At 41.9% G+C, this 21,062-nt stretch overlaps 1 protein-coding gene and 1 non-coding gene across 3 annotated transcripts in view; one reads left to right on the plus strand and one right to left on the minus strand.

The window, feature by feature from the left end:
• The window catches only part of CBL (Cbl proto-oncogene), a 104,095-nt gene that overhangs the window by 74,160 nt on the left and 8,873 nt on the right, over positions 1 to 21,062 (plus strand). For both annotated transcript variants that reach the window (XM_050759373.1, XM_050759374.1), the window contains 7 exons: positions 168 to 371; positions 6,746 to 6,877; positions 6,966 to 7,343; positions 9,652 to 9,746; positions 18,732 to 18,848; positions 19,197 to 19,294; positions 20,181 to 20,363. In XM_050759373.1, coding sequence (XP_050615330.1) covers positions 168 to 371; positions 6,746 to 6,877; positions 6,966 to 7,343; positions 9,652 to 9,746; positions 18,732 to 18,848; positions 19,197 to 19,294; positions 20,181 to 20,363 — 1,207 coding nt within the window. The remainder of the gene's footprint in view (positions 1 to 167; positions 372 to 6,745; positions 6,878 to 6,965; positions 7,344 to 9,651; positions 9,747 to 18,731; positions 18,849 to 19,196; positions 19,295 to 20,180; positions 20,364 to 21,062) is intronic.
• LOC126936656 (U6 spliceosomal RNA) lies at positions 11,363 to 11,467 on the minus strand. Its single transcript, XR_007719486.1, has one exon. It is a non-coding gene; the product is annotated as a U6 spliceosomal RNA (small nuclear RNA).

The raw sequence follows: 21,062 nt of genomic DNA on the forward strand, positions 1-21,062 counted from the left end.
GAGAATTCGGTATTATATAGCCTTTACTGATATAAGGGGTGATCTGGCTTTTGGGGTTAGGTTTAAACTTTTACTTTCTTTTAATCTCTAGGAAATGTATTTTCTAGCAGATTAATATTTTAAATATTTTCAGATGCATCTTTTACTATCTCTTGCTTCTTCTGCAGGAATCAGAAGGTCAGGGCTGTCCTTTCTGCCGATGTGAAATTAAAGGTACTGAACCCATCGTGGTAGATCCATTTGATCCTAGAGGGAGTGGCAGCCTGTTGAGGCAAGGAGCAGAGGGAGCTCCCTCCCCAAATTATGATGATGATGACGATGAACGAGCTGATGATACTCTCTTCATGATGAAGGAATTGGCTGGTGCCAAGGTAAGACAGCAGTTTAGGAGACTGGCTAAATCCATTATGAGTTTATGTTCTAAAGCCGTAAAACACTTAATGATATGCAAACTACAATGATAGGTAGTATTAATAGCTGATATTTATTGAGCATTTACTATATGACAGATACTATGTTAAACACTTTACTTGTTTTTTACTTATATAATCTTTACTACAACCCCATGAGTACATACTACTATTACCCTCATTTAACAGATTAAGAAACTGAGGCACAAAGAGGTTAAGGAATTTGCCGAAGATCACACACTGCAACCTCAGAAAAAATAAAAAAAAATTTATTTTTATTTTTATTCAAGCTAGTAGGTTGAAGCATCTGTGAGCTGCATCTGTAACCAGGCATTCCAGCTTAAGGCCCATGCTGTCTGTATTTTAGGACTAAGATCCGAAGTTTAGGACTAAGATCCGAAGTTTTAGGACTAAGATCCTAAGATCACACAGCTAGTAGGTTGAAGCATCTGTGAGCTGCATCTGTGACCAGGCATTCCAGCTTAAGGCCCAATACTGTCTGTATTTTAGGACTAAGACTTTATTCATATCCCCTGGTGGAGAATATGATGGAGAAATAAAAGAACTGGATCCTCTTTTGCTAATGCAACTAGAATAAGTTCGGTTCCCTTTTTTTTTTTTAGTGGAGTCTTGGCATTAGAAAGTTGGGGCTGGGCATGCCTATAGCTCATGCCTATAATCCCAGTACTTTGGGAGGCTGAGGCTGGAGGATCAGTTGAGCCCAGTTTGAGACCAGCCTTGGCAATATAGTGAGACCCTATCTCTACTCCCAACTCCAAAAAAAAAAAAAAAAAAAAAAAAAAAGCTGGGTATGGTGTTGTGTACCTGTAGTTCTGACTACTCTGGAGGCCAAAGCTGGAGGATCAGTTGAGCCCAGCAATTCGACGTAGCAAGACCCTATCTTCACCACCACTGCCCCGATGCCCCCCTAAAAAAAAAATAGTTGGGCATGGTGGTGTTCGCCTGTAGTTCTAACTAGTCTGGAGACTGAGACAGGAGGATTGCTTGATCCCAGGAATTCAAGGCGGGAGTGAGTTGTGATTGTACCACTGCACTCTAGGCTGGGTGACATGGTGAGACCCTGTCTCATAAATAAAAAGCAATTGTATACTACGTGTAGCGTGACTTATTTCTGTAAAAAAAATTTTTTAAAAGGATATACATAGAAAAGTTGGATGACTACATACCAAACTAATCACTGTTATTTCTGAGGATAGAAATTGAGAGCACTTAAATTCTGTGGAATATTTGAATTTTTTACAATTAATGCATGTTACTTTTTCAAAGTGTTTGTTGTGCTAGATGGTTGAGTGCTATATGGGATAAGAAATCTAAGACAAGGCTTTCAAGGAGCTAATAGTTTTATTTAGGAAGAGGACATATGTGCAGGTGAAACACTTGAGAGGAAGAAGTAAAGGAACACTCTTTCCCTAGCCATGTAGAAATGCAAACAGAAAAAAAACCAGCTTCATGTATTTTGTCATTTGGCCATTCCATAATTTATTTTGTCTTCCTTTTAATGGACATTCATATTGTTTGCAGGCTTACATATATTGGCCAGCTTTTAAACAAGTCTGTCTAGGCTAGCAGTGGGATTGCTACATAAGGGCATGTGTATTTCAACTGTGATAGAGGGGAGGGTTATGATTAATGGAGGGGCTCATGGGAATATCACAGTGATAATGGTATTTTGCTTTTTAGCTGGATGATAAGTACATGGATGTTTTATTCCTTGTACTTTATAGTTCATTATATATTTTGTATGAATAAAATAATTTGAGTGAAAATACTTAACTTTTGGATAGTTATTAAAGCTTAGCCCCTTTTTTTGGTCCTGAAATCACTCTTGAAGGTATGGAAAAGAATGAGAATGCCTGTTTCTTCACATCCTGGTAGATGTTGTTTGTTGTTTTATTTTGATTTGTTTTTAATATAGTGAATCTACTTATAGTTGGTGAGGGCACATGGATTTTTTTTTTAAGGTTTAAAAGAATTGCTAAAAAACTTACAAAAACATTGGTTCCCTGCCTCTGTCCCCTCCAGCACCTCTCTGTCCCCTCGTTCAGAGTTTTAATTCTTGAAACTGTTTACTACCTCTGTGTTTCTTAACCATATGCTTATGCGGCTTCTTCTGGATTCTTGATCTCTTCACCTCAGATATTGTGGGAGAGTGTTTAGGTCTCTTATCTCCCTCCTCTGTACTCCATATCCTCCCACTACAGTTATTTGAATTTGGCTTAGTACTCAGTGTTTATATGATTTCACTCCATACTCTGCCAAATAGCATACTATACAATAATTACTTTTGCTTTCTTATACAACTTTCTGCTTTTCCTGGTATAATTATTTTTATTTTTTAGTTTTCAGTTTGTACCTGTCACTACCAAATCATACCGTACTCTCAAACATCCTCTCAATATAGTTTCTGTGAAGTAAAATCTGTTAGTATAGTAGTATGTGATATCGTGTACTGCTGCGTAGGAATTAGGAGTCATCTGTGTTCAGCTCCAGTCTGCTCCAGTCATTCTCTGTGCCATACTGCTTGTCACCCTGAGGTGTCCCTCGCCATACTCATGGAACTTCATTGCCTCTCCTCTCTTGGAGTACCTTGGTTCCCGTGTTTTCCTCTTTTTTGCTTTACTTCTTTATGTCCTTAAAATGGCTTTCTGTGAAAGGGTGAGAGATAAACTTCTTGAGATCGTTGGTATCTTAAAAGTTCAACCCTCAAACGTAAATTGACTAGTTACAGAATTCTAGGTTGATAAATATTCTCCTCTAAATTGTTAAGGCTTCACTGACTTCTAGCTTCTAATGTATTTGTACTTTTCAGTGCTTCCTTTCCCTCTGTCACCAAAAGCCCTTTTTTTTTTTTTTTGAGATGGAATCTTGCTCTGTCGCCCAGGTTGGAGTGCAGTGGCGCAGTCTCAGCTCACTGCAACCTCAACCTCCTGGGTTCACGCCATTCTCCTGCCTCGGCCTCCTGAGTAGCTGGGACTACAGGCGCCTGCCACCACGCCCGGCTAATTTTTTTTTTTTTTTTTTTTTAAGTAGAAACAGGGTTTCACCGTATTAGCCAGGATGGTCTTGATCTTCTGAACTCATGATCTGCACACCTCGGCCTCCCAAAGTGCTGGGATTACAGGTGTGAGCCACCACACCTGGCCCACCAGAAGCTTTTAAGATATTTTCCTCATCCTTGATTTGATGAAAAATGTAAGGGTATTTTTGGTTTGTTTGTTGTGGGTTTCTTTTCCTTAATTGAGCTGGGTATGTAATAAACCCTTTCTATTTGGCTATTTATGTCCTTTAAGTCTTTAAGTCTTGGAAATGTTCGTATTTCTCTGATCATTTGTTTTCCATTTATAAATTTATAAAGGTTCTACCTTTTCTGGAACCTTATATGCTGTGATAAAAGAATATTGTGGCCGGGTGCGGTGCTTCACGCCTGTAATCCCAGGACTTTGGGAGGCCAAAGCGGTCAGATCACCTGAGATCAGAAGTTCCATACCAGCCTGGCCAATATGGTGAAACCCTGTCTCTACTAAAAATACAAAATTTAGCCGGGCATGGTGGCGCATGCCTATAATCCCTGTTACTTGGGAGGCTGAGGCCGGAGAATGGCTTGAACCTGGGAGGCAGTGGTTGCAGTGAGCCGAGATTGCGCCATTGCACTCCATCCTGGGCAACGAGTGAGACTCCATCTCAGGAAAAAAAAAAAAAAAAAAAAAAAAAGAATATTGCAAGGATCCATTGTGATGTTGAGACATGAATTTAAAAATATGATTAGTTCCACCCTCTGTGCTTAAGGAATGAGAGAAAGATCGATGAGAGGGCCTTCCAGAATGGGGAAAGGATTTGAAGAATCATACCGAAGTCAAAATAATCATAGCATGTGCAGGAAACACTGAGGAGATAAGCCTGAATAGAGCAGCCTTGACACTTGTTAGGGAGTTGTGGGAAATACCTTTGGTTGCAGAGACCAGATTAGAAAGCCCGGCAGGAGGGTGAGATTTTGTAACAGGGCAAATTGGGAGTTACTGGTGGTTTTTGAGTTGGTGAGTGTTTAAGAATGGCTAAGCTGATAGTGGTAAGCAGAAGGATGTGGTGAGATAAACTACAAGTTGGGAAGTTCACTATGTTGTTGAATAAATCACGTCAAGACGCGGTGGCTCACGCCTGTAATCCCAGCACTTTGGGAGGCCAAGGCAAGGAGGATCACTTTAGCCCAGAGGTTTGAGACCACCCTGGGCAACATGACAAGACCCTGTCTACCTGTGCTTCCCAACCCCCCCCGCCCCCCCAAAAAAAGCAACGTGTGGTGGTGCACACCTTGTCCCAGCTACTTGAGAGGCTGAGGCAGGAGGATGGCTTGAGCCCAGGAGGTCAAGGCTGCAGTGCACCATGTTTGTGCCACTGCAGTCCAGCCTGGGCGATAGAGCAAGACCCTGTCTCCCATAAATAAATAAGATCTGAGGTTGCTAAGTAGAATAAAATGAAATATACGGATATGAGAATCTTTTGGGGAAAAATCAGCAGGATATAGCGACTGACAAAATAATTATGATGAAGTGAGAGGAGGCTTGACTTTGACTTTTGTCATTGAGCTGTTTAGTTGCTCATGCTGCATTGTCAGCTGATTGGGAGCCCGTTATCTTAAGCATGTGGATAAAGCAAAGAGCTAAAGATGAGAGCTTTCTTTTCTGTCATCTACCACCCAACACTAATAACAGGACTAAGTATGGGGATGGCTGTTCCTCTGTCAGTTGCTTTCCTGTTAGGGAATTTAAATGCAGAGTAGCCTTTTTTTTTTTTTTTTTTTTTTTTTTAAATGAATTACTGTATATCTCTTGACCGCTTACTGTGGCAAGCTTATCAGCTATTCCTAAGCCTGCTATAGGCAGGGAAATGGAAGAGGTTATATATGTGTTCTTTCTTCTAATTTGGTACCTCATTTTTTAGAGCTCAAATTGACAGAAAATATTAATCCCTTTTTTTTTTTTTTTTTTTTTTTTTTTTTGAGACGGAGTCTGGCTCTGTCATCCAGGCGGGAGTGCAGTGGCCAGATCTCAGCTCACTGCAAGCTCCGCCTCCCGGGTTTACGCCATTCTCCTGCCTCAGCCTCCCGAGTAGCTGGGACTACAGGCGCCCGCCACCTCACCTGGCTAGTTTTTTGTATTTTTTTAGTAGAGACGGGGTTTCACCATGTTAGCCAGGATGGTCTCGATCTCCTGACCTCGTGATTCGCCCGTCTCGGCCTCCCAAAGTGCTGGGATTACAGGCTTGAGCCACCGCGCCCGGCCATTAATCCCTTTTAATTCTTGAATTGAAATAATTTATTTCTTTGGAAGAACTCAAGATACTTTTTAGTGATATTCTTGATCTTTTTTTTTTTTTTTTTTACAAATTTCACCTTTAAAATTTTTTTTTTAAGTTAAAAAAAAATTTTTTAGAGGGATCTCTGGTGTTGAACTCCTGGCCTCAAGCAATCCTCCTGCCTCCCAAAATGCTAGGATGACAGGTGTGAGCCGTTGTACCCACTCTTATCTTCTTTCTTATTTTAATAACCCATAGAAAATTCGTCGTCATTGATCTGTTTCTTTGTTATGTTCCTTAAACATTGTTTTCCCAGGTACTTTGTTGAGAGGTTAATATCTGTACCCCGCCCTCCATCCTTTTTTTTCTTTTGTCAAGACAGGCTCTTGCTCTGTTGCCCAGGCTAGAGTACAGTGGCATGATTATGGTTCACTGCAGTCTCAAACTCCTGGGCTCAAGCAGTCTTCCTGCTTTAGCCTCCCAAATAGCTGTGTGCCACCATGGCCCAGCTAATTTTTTATTTTATTTTTTGTAGAGACGGGGTCTCACTATGTTGCCCATACTGGTCTCGAACTCCCGCCTCCCAAAATGTTAGTATTACAGGTGTGGGCCGCCATGCATGGCCTGCCCCTTTCTTTTTCTACGGATTCCTATTTTTAATCTTGAAAAGATTTTTTTTCTTTCTCCAAAGGTGAGGGGGTAGAAAACTGTAGTAATTTTTAAAATTGTAAGCTAGGAAATTTTTTGTCGCCCTGTCCTTTCTAGATAGATTACCTGTAGCTTGCCATGGGTATGGTGTTTCTGTGATTGAGAGTGCCCTCTTATGGTGACACAAAAATTATTCAGGAAGTGCTAGAATATCTGGAAGTTTTTTAAGAGGGTGTGTGTGACCTTAAACCTAAGTCTGGCCCATTTGTAGTTGTAAGTGTTCCCATGGTATTTGCCATCCACAGCTTTAGGAGAGTTGAAAGATGCCATTTCCCCAGACGAGAGTAACCTGTTAAATTTTTTATGTACCCTAGGTGGAACGGCCGCCTTCTCCATTCTCCATGGCCCCACAAGCTTCCCTTCCCCCAGTGCCACCACGACTTGACCTTCTGCCGCAGCGAGTATGTGTTCCCTCAAGTGCTTCTGCTCTTGGAACTGCTTCTAAGGTAAAGCATTTTCCATTACTGCAGTTTTTGGATTCTTTGCTGTGTACTAGTGGGTTTTTATTGATTTGCTTTCACCGTGCTTCCACAGGCTGCTTCTGGCTCCCTTCATAAAGACAAACCATTGCCAGTACCTCCCACACTTCGAGATCTTCCACCACCACCGCCTCCAGACCGGCCATATTCTGTTGGAACAGAATCCCGACCTCAGAGACGCCCCTTGCCTTGTACACCAGGCGATTGTCCATCCAGAGACAAACTGCCACCTGTCCCCTCTAGCCGCCTTGGAGACTCATGGCTGCCCCGGCCGATCCCCAAAGTACCAGTATCTGCCCCAAGTTCCAGTGATCCCTGGACAGGAAGAGAATTAACCAACCGGCACTCACTTCCGTTTTCATTGCCCTCACAAATGGAGCCCAGACCAGATGTGCCTAGGCTCGGAAGCACGTTTAGTCTGGATACCTCCATGGTGAGTCTTAATTTTGAAACTATCTAACCTGTTAAGAAGTATGTGTGGACCAGGCACAGTGGTTCATGTCTGTAATCCCAGCCCTTTGGGAGGCCAAGGTGGGCGAATCGCTTGAGCCAAGGATTTCGAGACCAGCCTGGCTGGGCAACATGGTGTTTTTGAAACCCTGTATCTACAAAAATTACAAAAATTAGCTGGGCATGGTGGCACATGCCTGTAATTCCAGCTACTCGGGAGGCTGAGATGGGAATATTGCTTGAGCCCAGGAGGCCAGGGTTTCTGTGAGCCATGATTGTGCCACTGCACTCCAGCCTAGGCAACAGAGTGGGACCCTGTCTTGAAAAAAACGAAGAAAGAAAAGGAAATATGTGTGGATAGAAGTTTATGGGTTGAAATTTTGTGATAGGTTTTATCTGGAATTCAGAGATGCTATAACATAATTCCTACCCTCAAGAAGTGTGGCCGGGCGCGGTGGCTCACACCTGCAATCACAGCACTTTGGGAGGCCGAGGCAGGTGGATCACCTGAGGTCAGGAGTTCGAGACCAGCCTGGCTAACATGATGAAACCCCGTCTCTACTAAAAATACAAAAAATTAGCTGGGCCTGGTGGCGGGTGTCTGTAATTCCAGCTACTCGGGAGGCTGAGGCAGGAGAATCGCTTGAACCTGGGAGGCAGAGGTTGCAGTGAGCTGAGATCATGCCACTGCACTCCAACCTGAGCAACAAGAGTGAAAGTTTGTCTCGAAAAAAAAAAAAAAAGTGTGTATGTTCATAGACCAGATGAGGCAGTTTGTAAATATTGCAGCAAATGTCCTTTTATAAATGCCATTTGTAATCTAACTAGAAAACAGTTAAGTTTTAGAGAAATAAGAGGTTATTCCCAGGTAGGGCAATCATGAGGACTTTATAGAAGGAGTGGCATCTGAATCTGAAGTATTTCTTTGGAAAGTGGATACGGTTTTCAGATTGTTAACAGCCACAATGACAAACGCTTAAGGTGTACTGTGGAATGACGATTAGGTTAATTTAAGTAGAGCAGAAATTTTGTCAGTAGGAGAAAGAACTGGAAAGGAACATCACACTAGATTAGAGAGACTTGAATACCCTCTCCCAAAAGAATTTTAATTTATATGGTAGGAAATGAAGAGCATTCGGAGGTAGGTTATTGGTCTTTTGTCTAAATATGCAAGAAAGGGTCCGGAACTGGGAGGTGGGAGAGGAATATTTGATGTTTTGTTCATTTATGCACTCAACAAAAAGTCTTGCCCTCACAAAGTTTATATTCTAATGGGAGGAAGATGGAATATAAACACGTTAATTGAATAACATAGTATGTTCACAGTCACAAGTGCTGTGGAGAAAAATAGCCCAAAGAAGGGTATAGAGAAAGCTGGCACAGGAGTGGGAGGTACATGAAGTTACAGAGTACAATTCTGAGCAGAAACCTGTAGCAGTAGGGAGGACCCGCCATGCTGATCCCAGGGGAGATTATTCCAGGATGAAGGAAAAAGCAAGTGAGTTTGGGAGAGACTGTTTGAAGAGTCAAAAAGGGGTTTAGTATAGCCAGTACTAAATGAGCAAGAGAGAGAATCATTGTTTATGAGCAGAGTGGGCAGCCAGATTAGGTCGAAGCCTCTTGAGAGCATGAAATAAAGACTTGTTAAGGCTTGAAAAGCAGTCAGTGCATGGAATAAAAGATAAGAAGTATCACATGTATACCGCATGCACGTAAAAATGAAGCTTTTACCTGGCTGACTGTTGAATTTGAAATGAGCAGTTGATGGAAGCATTGGCAAGCAGGCAGTCAGAAATCTAAGGAGATGGAATGGGAAGAGTAAAGTTGAGAAATGCGGCACTAAGTGAATGGCATATTCTTTCGTTGCAGAGAAAGGGTAACACTCAAGTGGTACCAGTGAGTTGGACAGTTTAATTAGTGAGTGTGGACTAGGTTTCTCTTTCTGTCAGCATCAGTATGGAATGACCGTTTTGAGTTTGGATATAGATTATTTAAGATACTAATGGTATTTGTGTGGATAGCCAATTTACTCAAATCTTTTTAGAATTAAACCAAAAAGTTCATTTCCCTGCCTCTTTCTAGATCTCCATCTCCCTAAACCTTACATTTGAAGGTTCTTCAGAACCTTAAGGCCTCTAAGCCTTCAGGTCAGATGTGTCAGATGTGATAACCCCTGGGCATGGCATTGAGAGTTAGGTCTGTATCTGTTACTGTTATTTTGAAAAGGTTCAGTAAGAGGAGCAGCTCAGCTGTGGTAAAGTTGTTTTTCAACACTTTTCTTTACTTTCCAGAGTATGAATAGCAGCCCATTAGTAGGTCCAGAGTGTGACCACCCCAAAATCAAACCTTCCTCATCTGCCAATGCCATTTATTCTCTGGCTGCAAGGTAAGTCTGCTAAAGCTATATATATTTCATACAGTGGAGTTGGTACTTGTGAAAAGTTTACTTGGAGAAAATTTAGAAAACCCAGAGAAGTGTAAAAAAGAAAATAAAAATTAATTTCTGTTTGCACCATGTAGAAATGATTATATTTTATGTTTTAGAGTATTTCCTTCTTTTCCTTTTTCTGCATACATGTACCTTGATCTGTGTTGCTGGACCTGTCAACTTTATTAATATTTTCAAGGAGGTTATTTTGGATATCTGCTCTCTGTTTCATTGCTCTGTGCTCATTATTCTTAAGAGCAGCTTTCTTTAAGTTTAATTTCCTGTTTTTCTAGCTTCATGGAATGGATGCTGTGTTGGTCTGCTCAGACTACCATCACAAAATACCACATACTGGGTGGTTTAAATAGTGGAAATTTATTTTCCCTCAGTTCTGGAGGCTGGAATTCTGAGATCAGGGTGCCAGCATAGTGGCTTTCCGGTGAGGGCTCTCTTCCTGCATCTCACTGTGTCCTTACATGGCCATCCTCAGTGTTTGCGCAGATACAGAGAAAGAGAGAGAGCGCGCACAAGCTCTCTGGGGTCTCTTCCTATAAGGACACCAATGCTACTGGATCTGACTTCTTCCAACCTTAATTACATCCTTAGAGGCCCCATCTCCAAATACAGCCACCCCTCAGTATATATGCATGCAGGGGATTAGTTCCAAGACCCCAGCATATACCAGAACGCCCATGGTCGGGTCCCACACTTGGCCCTGTGGAGCCACATATATGAAAAGTTGACCCTCCCTGTATGTGGGTTCTAATGAATACTGTATTTTCAAGCCAAACTTGCTTACAATCACAGAACCCAAGGATACAAAAGCCTGACTGTGTTTATTGATAAAAATCTATGTGTACACTGAGAATAAGGGCTTCAACAGATGATTTTTGGGAGAACACAAACATATTTTACGGTATTCCACCCATTTTGATATGTCATATTTTCATTAAGTTCAAAATACATACTTTTTCTATTTGTGGTTTCTTTAATTTATGGGTTATTTATATGTTGCCTGATTTTCATACCTTTGAAAATTTTCTAGTTATCCTTCTGTTACTGGTGGCTTTATTCTAATGTGATCAGAAACCATACTGTCAACTAGTTTATGGTAAAATTTGGTAATTTGTATCACCCTCAGTTCCTAAGAATGTGTATTTTGCAGTTTTTGGGTTGTAGCATTCTATGTAAGTTAATGAGGTCAAATTTGTTAATTGTGTTAAATCTTGTATCTCCCTAGAACCTTTTTTAAATCTCTCTGCTATTGGATAACTGAGAGGAGAATGTTAAATTCTCCACCTATGACTGTGGTTTTTTCTTTTCTTTTTAGTTATATTTATTTGTGTTATCTGTATATTTAGCCTACGTAATTAGGGTACATAGAAACTTAGACTTTTTGATGCTAAATAAGTTTTTATTATAATCAAATATACCTCTTTTATTCTGTAATTCTGTTTCTTGCCTGCCTTAAGTCTGCTTTGCCATACATGAAAGTGGCTACATCACCTGTCTTTTAGTATTTGCATAACCTCTGTATTGTACCATTTCACTCCTTCTATTTTTTTTTTTTTATAAAAAATATGGAACGCTTGACGAATTTGTGTGTCATCCTTGTGTAGAGGCCATGGTAATCATCTCTCTATCGTTTCAGTTGTATGAGCTGCTGAAGTGAGCACAACTCCTTCTATTCTTTAATAGTTATCAAGAGATTCCATCATGCACTTTTGACTTTTGTTAGAGTTTTGTTTATTTATTTATTTAGAGATAGGGTCTTGATCTGTTGCCCAGGTTGGAGTGCAAAGACTCAATCATAGCTCACTGCAGCCTCAGCATACTGGGCTCAAGAGAACCTCCGGCCTCAGTCTCCTGAGTAACCAGGACTCCAGGCATTCACCATCATGCCCGGCTAAGTTTTAAATTTTTTATTTTTAGTAGAGACAAGGTTTAGCTGTGTTTCCCAGGCTGGTCTTGAACTACTGGTGTCAAGAGATCCTCCTGTCTCAGCTTCCTCAAATGCTGGGAAATACAGATGTGAGCCATCACAGCCAGCCTAGAGTGTATTTTAAATCAGCATCTCTGTTTGTTGCGCAGGCTGGAGTGCAGTGGTGCAATCTCGGCTCACTATAGCCTAAACCTCCCAGGCTCAAATGATCCTCCTGCCTTAGCCTCCCGAGTAGCTGGGACCACAGATGCGCGCTACCACACTCAGCTAATTTTTGCATTTTTTGTAGAGATGGGGTTTTGCCATGTTGCCCAGGCTGGTTTGGAACTTCTGGGCTCAAGTGATTTGCCCGCCTTGGCCTCCCAAAGTACAGGGATTATAGGTGAAAGCCACCGTGCCAAGCCCACTTTTAATTTTTTTTTTTTTTTTTTTGAGATGGAGTCTTGCTCTGTCGCCCAGGCTGGAGTGCAGTGGCCGGATCTCAGCTCACTGCAAGCTCCGCCTCCCGGGTTTACTGAACCTGGGTTCAAGCGAGTCTCCTGCCTCACCTCCCAAGTAGCTGGGATTACAGGTGCACGCCACCCTGCCCAGCTAATTTTTTTATTTTTTGTTTTTTAGTAGTGACGGAGTTTCACCCTGTTGGCCAGGCTGGTCTCGAACTCCTGACCTCAAGTGATCTGCCCGCCTCAGCCTCCCAAAGTGCTGGGATTTATAGGCGTGAACCACTGCACCTGGCCCAGTATAGCGTCTGAACTGAAGCTATTTTCTTTTTCTTTCTTTTTTTTTTTTTTTGAAGCGGAATCTCACTCTGTCGCCCAGGCTGGAGTGCAGTGGCGCAGTTTCGGCTCACTGCAAGCTCCACCTCCCGGGTTCATGCTGCGACTGCAGGCATCCACCACCACGCCCCGCTAATTTTTTTGTATTTTTAGTAGAGATGGGGTTTCACCGTGTTAGCCAGGATGGACTCGATCTCCTGACCTTGTGATCCGCCCGCCTTGGCCTCCCAAAGTGCAGGGATTACAGGCGTGAGCCACCACGCCCGGCCTAAAGCTATTTTCTTTCAGCAGTTTAAAAATAGCATTCCACTTTGGCTTCCATCGTTTCTGTTGAGAACTAAGCTCTCAGCCTTAATGTTACTCCTTTAAAGGTAGTGTTTCTTGACTGTGAGTGGTGGCTCACACCTGTAATCCCAACACTTTGGGAAGCCAAGACAGGAGGATCGCTGGAGTCTGGAGTTTGAGACCAGTCTGGGCAACATAGTAAGACTCCCATCTTTACAAAAAATAAAAAGTCAGCCGGGCATGGTGGCACGTGCCCATAGTTCCAGCTACTGTGGAGGCTAAGGTTGGCTGGAGCCCAGGATGTTGAGGCTGCCGTGAGCTGTGATGGCGCTACTTCACTCCAACCTGGGTTACAGAGAAAGACCCGGTCTCAATAAAATAAAATAAAATAAAATTGAAAAATAAATAGGCCGGATAAATAGGCCAGGTGCAGTGGCTCACGCCTGTAGCCTCAGCATTTTGGGAGGCCGAGGCAAGCAGATTGCCTGAACTCGGGTTTGAGATCAGCTTGAGCAACATGGCAAAACCCTGTCTCTGAAAAAGATACAAAAAAGTAGCTGGGCATGGTGGTGCACACCTGTGGTCTGAGCTGCTCAGGAGGCTGAAGTGGGCAGATTGCCTAAGCCTAGAAGGTCGAGGCTGTAGTGAGCCATGATTGTGCCACTGTACTCCAGCATGGACAACACAGTGAGACCATGTCTCAAAAAATAAAAATGTATATTAAAAAAAAAAAAAGATATTGCTGCTTTTCCTAGGTACTTACAAAATGTTTTTCCCCCCTCTGGTCCCAGCAGTTTTACTGTATCTTCCTTTGTGGTTTTCTTTGTATTTATCTTTTAATCCTTCATAAGTTTTTTTTCTTCTTCTTCTTTTTTTTAAAGACGGAGTCTCACTCTGTCGCCCAGGCTGGAATGCAATGCTGTGATCTCAGCTCACTGCAACCTCTGCCTCCCAGGTTCAAGCAGTTCTCCCACCTTAGCCAAGTAGCTGGGATTTTAGGCATTTTTGTATTTTTAGTAGAGATGGGGTTTCACCATTTTGGCCAGGCTGGTCTTGAATTCCTAATGTCAAGTGATTCACCTGCCTCAGCCTCCGGAAGTACTAGGATTACAGGCATGAACCACTGCACCCTGACCTCCTTTTCTTTTTCAAACACTAACTGGAACCAAGCCTTCGTAAGTTTGGTAAAGTTTATTTAGTTTGTGATATTTTTAATCAGTTTTAGGACATTGTCAGCCAATTTTTCTGAAAACAGACTGAATATTGCAGTCCCTCTTTGTTCTCTTCTTCTGGGACTACCTTTTCCGGAATGTTAGACCTTTTCACTATGTCTCTGAGAGCTCTTATGCTGATGTCTTTTTTTTTTTTTTTTTTTTTTTTCCATTGTTTTTTCTCTGCATACTTTATTTTCTTTGATTTTTTAATTTTTTCAGCCTCCCTAGTAACTGGGACTATAGGTGTGCACCACCACACCCAGCTAATTTTTGTATTTTGTGTGCATATAGGGTTTTGCTGTGTTGTCCAGTTGTATTTTTAGATAAAGATGCTCCTCAACTTAAGATGGGGTTATGTCCCGGTAAACCCATTGTAAGTTGAAAGTGCATTTTGACTTATAGTATTTTTGACTGGGTTTATCCAGATACTACTCCATTGTAAGTAGAGAAGTGTATTGAATGTTTATTACTTTTGCACCATTGTAAAGTTGAAAAATCATAAGTTGGGTACTGTGTTGTATTTTTAAGTTCTAGTGTTTCCATGTGATTTTTAAAAATGTATCAATTCTATCCTTTTTTTTTTTTTTCTTTTTCTTTTTTGAGATGGAGTCTCGCTCTGTCACCTAGGTTGGAGTGCAGTGGTATAGTCTTGGCTCTCTGCAACCTCTGCCTCCCAGGTTCAAGCGATTCTCCTGCCTCAGCCTCCCAAGTAGCTAGGATTACAAACATGTGCCACCACCATGTCTGGCTAATTTTTGTATTTTTAGTAGAGACAGGGTTTCACCGTGTTGGCCAGGCTGGTCTTGAATTCCTGACCTCAGGTTATCTACCCGCCTCAGCCTCCCAAAGGGATGCGATTACAGACGTGAACCAGCGTGCCCATCCCATCTTCTTTTTTTTTTTTTTTTTTTTTTTTTTTTTGAGACGGAGTCTCGCTCTGTCGCCCAGGCTGGAGTGCAGTGGCGCGATCTCGGCTCACTGCAAGCTCCGCCTCCCGGGTTCACGCCATTCTCCTGCCTCAGCCTCCCGAGTAGCTGGGACTACAGGCGCCCACAACCGCGCCCGGCTAATTTTTTGTATTTTTAGTAGAGACGGGGTTTCACCGTGGTCTCGATCTCCTGACCTTGTGATCCGCCCGCCTCGGCCTCCCAAAGTGCTGGGATTACAGGCGTGAGCCACCGCGCCCGGCCCATCTTCTTTTTTTATTAAACAAATAAATTATTATTTTAATGGCCATATATAACTCCAACTCTGTCCAGCTTGGCAAGACAGCCAAAATATCTATTTAGCTTTTCGATTGCTGCTTTCTGCTTGTTTTCTCAAAATCTAGCCCCATGCATAAACAGTTTAGGGATTTGCAATAGCTCTAGGGAAAATTGCTGGCATTTCAGGTATACTTCTCTGCTCTTCCCTTCTCTATACTTTTGGGTCCCTCATAACCTGGCTGTCATTGTACCCCAAAATTCCTGTCTCTTCTTAGTCTGTTTTCTGTTATAACGGAATACCTGAGATTAAGTAATTTATAAAGAAGAGAAGTTAGTATTTAGCCCACGCTTTTGGAAGCTGGAATGTTGAAAAGCATGGCACTGACATGGTGAGGGCCTTCCTGCTACCTTGTAACAAGGCATCAGCATGTGAAGATGGTAACTAAGTTTCCAACACATGAAATTGGGGGACACATTTATATCGTAGCATTCTCACCAGCCCATTGAGACTACTTTAAACCCCTAGTTCAAAGCCCCTAATACAGGGCTTATTCTAATGTATTCTTTCTTGAATCTTAGCCTGTTAAGTCATGGCTGCCTGGTTGCTCTCCAGCGTCGTCTTTCTTTTAAAGTATATATTGCCAACATGCTTTGTGAGAAGGAGGTTCAATTATATATTTTATGGACTTTATTAACAGAGAATTATAATTAAAAATTTTTTAAGTCAGGCGCAATGGCTCACACCTGTAATCCCAGCACTTTGGGAGGCCAAGGTGGGTGGATCACTTGAGGTCAGGAGTTCGAGACCAGCCTGGCCAACATGGTGAAACCCTGTGTCTGCTAAAAACACAAAAATTAGCTGGGTGTGGTGGCGGGCGCCTGTACCACCAGCTACTTGGGAGGCTGAGGCAGGAGAATCACTTGAATACAGCAAGTAGAGGTTTCAGTGAGCCGAGATCGCGCCATTGCACTCCAGCCTGGACGACAGAGTGAGACTCCGTCTCCAAAAAAAAAAATTTATTGTCTTTTTAATGGCCCTTTTTACAAAAATAATACATGTTAACTAAAATTTAGAAAATACAGGTAAGCAGGCTGGGCGCAGTGGCTCATTCCTGTCATCCCAGCAGTTTGGGAGGCTGAGGCTGGTGGATCACAAGGTTGAGATTGAGACCATCCTGGCCAACATGGTGAAACCCTGTCTCTACTAAAAATACAAAAATTAGCTGGGTGTGGTGGCATGTGCCTGTGGTCTCAGCTGCTTGGTAGGCTGAGGCAGGAGAATCGCTTGAACCTGGGAGGCGGAGGTTGCAGTGAGCCAAGATTGCGCCACTGCACTCCAGCCCGGTGACAGAGTGAGACTCTGTCTCAAAAAGAAAAAAAAAAAAGAAAAAGGAAATATAGGTAAGCAACACTGAAGAAATAAGTGGTATCTATAATCTTACTACCTAGAATCAGACAGTAGTTAGCAATTTGGTACATGTTCATTGCCATTCTTTCTTGTATGAAATCATATTGTCATTGCTGGTTTTCGCTAGAAATATCTTGAACATCTTTGCATGTTATTACATATTCTATTGCAATGATTTTCAAATTATTTCTCATGATTATACATCAGTGTAACTAACTTAAGTGGAATCTCAGTTTGTAAAATAGCTAAGAATAAATCTATTGTAGTAGAAGCAGCGGTAGGCTTCTGTGGCTCCTGCTTGGAACCTCTAAGGCACTTGGGGACACAGTTGTGTGGCTCAGTATTTATTCGGTACATTATTATTTGGTATTTAAGTTATTGCTTAATTTTCCAGCATTATAAATAATGCTGCAATGAATGTTCTTGATGGTTTCCTTAGGGAAAATTATCAGAAATGGAGTTTCTGAGACCAAGAGTATGCGTGTTTGGTAAATACTTTTGTTGAATTACACAACAGAAACGTATCAATTCCTTATTTCTACAGCTGTGTAACAAAGTACCCATTCATTTCCCTATACCTTCACTGACACAATGCAGCCAAATACCACATTAAGAACAAACTAGGGCTGGGTGGGGAAGCTCAGGCCTGTAATCCTAGCATTTTGGGAGGCTGGAGCGGGAGGATCACTTGAACCCAAAAGTTTAAGACCAGCCTGGGCAACATAGTGAGACTCCGTCTCTACAAAAAATATATATATATATATATATATATTTTTTTTTAAGTTAGCCTGGTGTTGTGGCACATGCCTGTAGTCCTACCTACTGAGGAGGCTGAGGCGGGAGGATCACTTGAGCTTGGGAGATTGAGGCTGCAGTGGGTTGTCATCGTGCTCCTGTGCTCCAGTGAAAAATCTAGGTGTTTCTTTGTTAATGTGGATTGTCCTCCTGCCATCTCATTTTATGGTGAAAAATTACAAAGATAGTAGAGGTGAAAGAATTTTACAGTGAACACCCATATACTGATCACCTGGATTCTACTTTTAGCATTTTATTTGTCTTATCAAACTTTATGTCTGTCTTTTGATGTTTTCAAAGTAAATTGTAGATACCAGTACATTTCTGCCTCAGAACTTCAGCATGCATTGCACAAATCTTGAGTGGATATTTGCCATTAACGGCAAAAAACACAATTACTTTTGCACCAACCTAATAAAAGTAATATGTAGACATAAGAAAAAAGCTCAAGTGAGATTAAAGGGGACTTTTATGTTCTGTGTTAAGTTTCTGTAGCACTTACATGTGTTACTTTTATAATTAGGAGAACTAAACATCAAGCAGACAAATAAATGAAAGAGATGCTCCTTGTAGCATCTTTGGGATATGCAAAAATAATATAAAGAGGAAGGGAGGAGAAACAAATTCACACTCCAAGAAGTAGGTTTTTGTGTAGTTTTTTCCCCCTACAATTTGGTGGGGTGTTTTTGTATTTCTTGGGAGTTTTTTTATTTCATTTCATGGGGTGGCAGAAGTCTTGTTTCCAAAGTTTCTGGGTGAAAGTTACATGTGGGTGTAACAGCCAGATCCTTGATGTGGGAATCAGTAGATCTGGGATCTAGCCTCAGAATTTATGCTAACTCCCAGGTCACTTTCTCTCTCTGTATTTTAAATTTTTCTTATATAAAACAAGGAGTTTGAGAAAGCTTTTGACAAGCTATGCATTTCTTGAAACCATAGGTAGAGTTTAGAATTGGAATTTAGTGTACAGTTCTAACATATTGTCAGAAAAAATCTTGCTGTTTCTCTAACTCTAGGGCCTGGGACTCTATAATGAAACTTCTGTGGGGATTAGGACCAACTGGTGTCTCAGGTGATTAGCCCAGTATATCACCTTGGAAGCATAAAAGCTGCACCTTTGGTCAGTTGAAAGTGACATTTTTAGTTAGTGTGCTTTTGCTAATTACCTGTCTTGGTCAGTAGAAATAATAGTTCGCTAGGTGGCAAGTGTTTTGCTCTGTTCAATTTGAGTTATGTCTGTTTTTAAGTCACTTACTTTATACTTCAGAGTTTACCAGTTTGTTACTACTTTTTCTGTTTTTCATTCTTCATCTTCCAGACCTCTTCCTGTGCCAAAACTGCCACCTGGGGAGCAGTGTGAGGGTGAAGAGGACACAGAGTACATGACTCCCTCCTCCAGGCCTCTACGGCCTTTGGATACATGCCAGAGTTCACGGTAGGTTCACAACAACCCTGTTTTGGGCCATATAGCTCTGTGCGGGTAATTGCTACCCTTCACCTGCTTGGCCTGCTGCCTGCACACAGTGTTATCCAGTCAGATTAAAGCAGAAGGATGAATCTAGCCCTTCATGGTTTAAGCCTTTTGTAGCTGTAGGTAATTGCACTTATGTTTTCTCAGCAACATGAGAACCTCAAAAACACACACACCTGTAACTTGCCACAAGAGTCAACCTTAACAACATTTATTAGTGATACTGGCAAAAGGAGGAGATTAATCTTCATAAGTTTATAGATAACAGTTCTATTTCCAAAGATCATTATGGCACTTTTCCTTCTGGTTCAGAGCATGTGATTGCGACCAGCAGATTGATACCTGTACGTATGAAGCAATGTATAATATTCAGTCCCAGGCGCCATCTGTCACCGAGAGCAGCACCTTTGGTAAGTAGCCATTCTGCTACTTTAAAAGTCATTGATATGTCATAGGAATGAACATGTAATATTTAGCAATTGAGATAGCTTAATCTAAGCTGAAAATTCTTCTGTAGCTGGGACTACAAGTATGTGCCACCATGCCTGGCTAATTTTTGTATTTTTAGTAGAGACGGGGTTTTACTGTGTTGGCCAGGCTGGTGTTGAACTCCTGACCTCAGGTGATCCACTCCTCCCAAAGTGCTGAGATTACAGGCATGAGCCACCATGCCAGGACAAAGCTGAAAATTATTTTCAATAATCTTTGGCAAAATGATCCATGGCAAAATAAAGGAGTAAAGTATCCCCATTCCTTTATTTCCTACTCACACTACTGGTTCCTTTTGTGCTTTTCTTTGTCCTTTCAGGGCCTAGAGACATTTGTGTTCTATACCCTGGACCTGTAAGCTCCTTTTTATTCTCATCGCATTGATGAAATTCTTCTATGTGGGGGTGGTGAGCACTGAATTCCCATGTTCACTAGCCTACCAGATTGAAAGTTCAAGAAGCCTGCTCTCACAGGACCTTCTGCTGATCTTCCAAGGTGGAATGTGGATAGAAATGTTTATTTAATGCTCTGAGATGACGTTCGAGTCATTGGCATCAGTGGCTATTAACCTTGTCAAGAATAACCTTTGGCATGTTCAAAAATGAAAACTGCAGTGTTGGTGTAGATTTTATTTTCTATTTTTATCTGTGTTTACATGGTGTTTGGCCCACAGTAGACAATCAGTAACTGTTCGTTGAACGAGATAAATGATTGCATACATGCAAAAATGAGTGGATGCCCCTATATTGAAATGTATTAGAAGATGAAGTGTGTCAGAAGAAGATCACCTCACTGATTTTTCTCCAGGTGAAGGGAGTTTGGCTGCAGCCCATGCCAACACTGGCCCCGAGGAGCCAGAAAATGAGGATGATGGGTATGATGTCCCTAAGCCACCTGTGCCGGCCGTGCTGGCCCGCCGGACTCTGTCAGATATCTCTAATGCCAGCTCCTCCTTTGGCTGGTTGTCTCTGGATGGTGATCCCACAACAAGTGAGTCTCCAGGCTACTTTGGGTTTGTCCTGAATGGCAGTATGGCCTGTATGTTTATATTGAAAGGGAGATGACCTTCTCTGGTGATAGTAAGTCAGTATGTGGATGTAGTAGGCTAAACATTATGTCTAAATGGGAGGAAAGTCCTAAGTTAGGAAGTTAGACTGTAGTCAGACTCTCTAGGATTTTTGCAGACTTAGAGAAGAGGTCGTTCTTTAAACTCTGGCTGTTCTTATGTTAGGGGTAGGTAGGATTTATAGTTTTTCTGAGTATGCCTTATGACACTGGTAGTTAGGTTTGACAGCTCAGACCACACATTCCTTTTTCCTGGGCTCTATTCCATTGGAAAGGAGGTGTGCTGGCTCTGCAACACACACTGAATGGGCCTGGAGCCAGCCCATGTTGGGCCTTGATTGTTGGAGGCTGCTCTTCTGGCACCTGTGGCTGCCTGGCAGGGCAGCAGCCAGAGTTGCTGTCACTTTGGAAATTGAAGACAGCCTTCAGGACAGACAGCTGGTGAAAAAGAATACAACCTTCAGTTGCCCAGACGAGCAGTGATCCCCACTCAGCCTTGGCTAATGCTTCTTTATTGCAACTTATATCTCTCTTTTTCCTTATTTGTAGAAGGCGAAGTTTAGTATCTTCTCTGGTCCCCTCAGAATTAAAACAGACAATTACATGTGCACAAACATGTTGCTT

The sequence above is a fragment of the Macaca thibetana genome, chromosome 14 (assembly GCF_024542745.1).
Source record: "Macaca thibetana thibetana isolate TM-01 chromosome 14, ASM2454274v1, whole genome shotgun sequence".
Lineage (NCBI taxonomy): Eukaryota > Metazoa > Chordata > Mammalia > Primates > Cercopithecidae > Macaca > Macaca thibetana.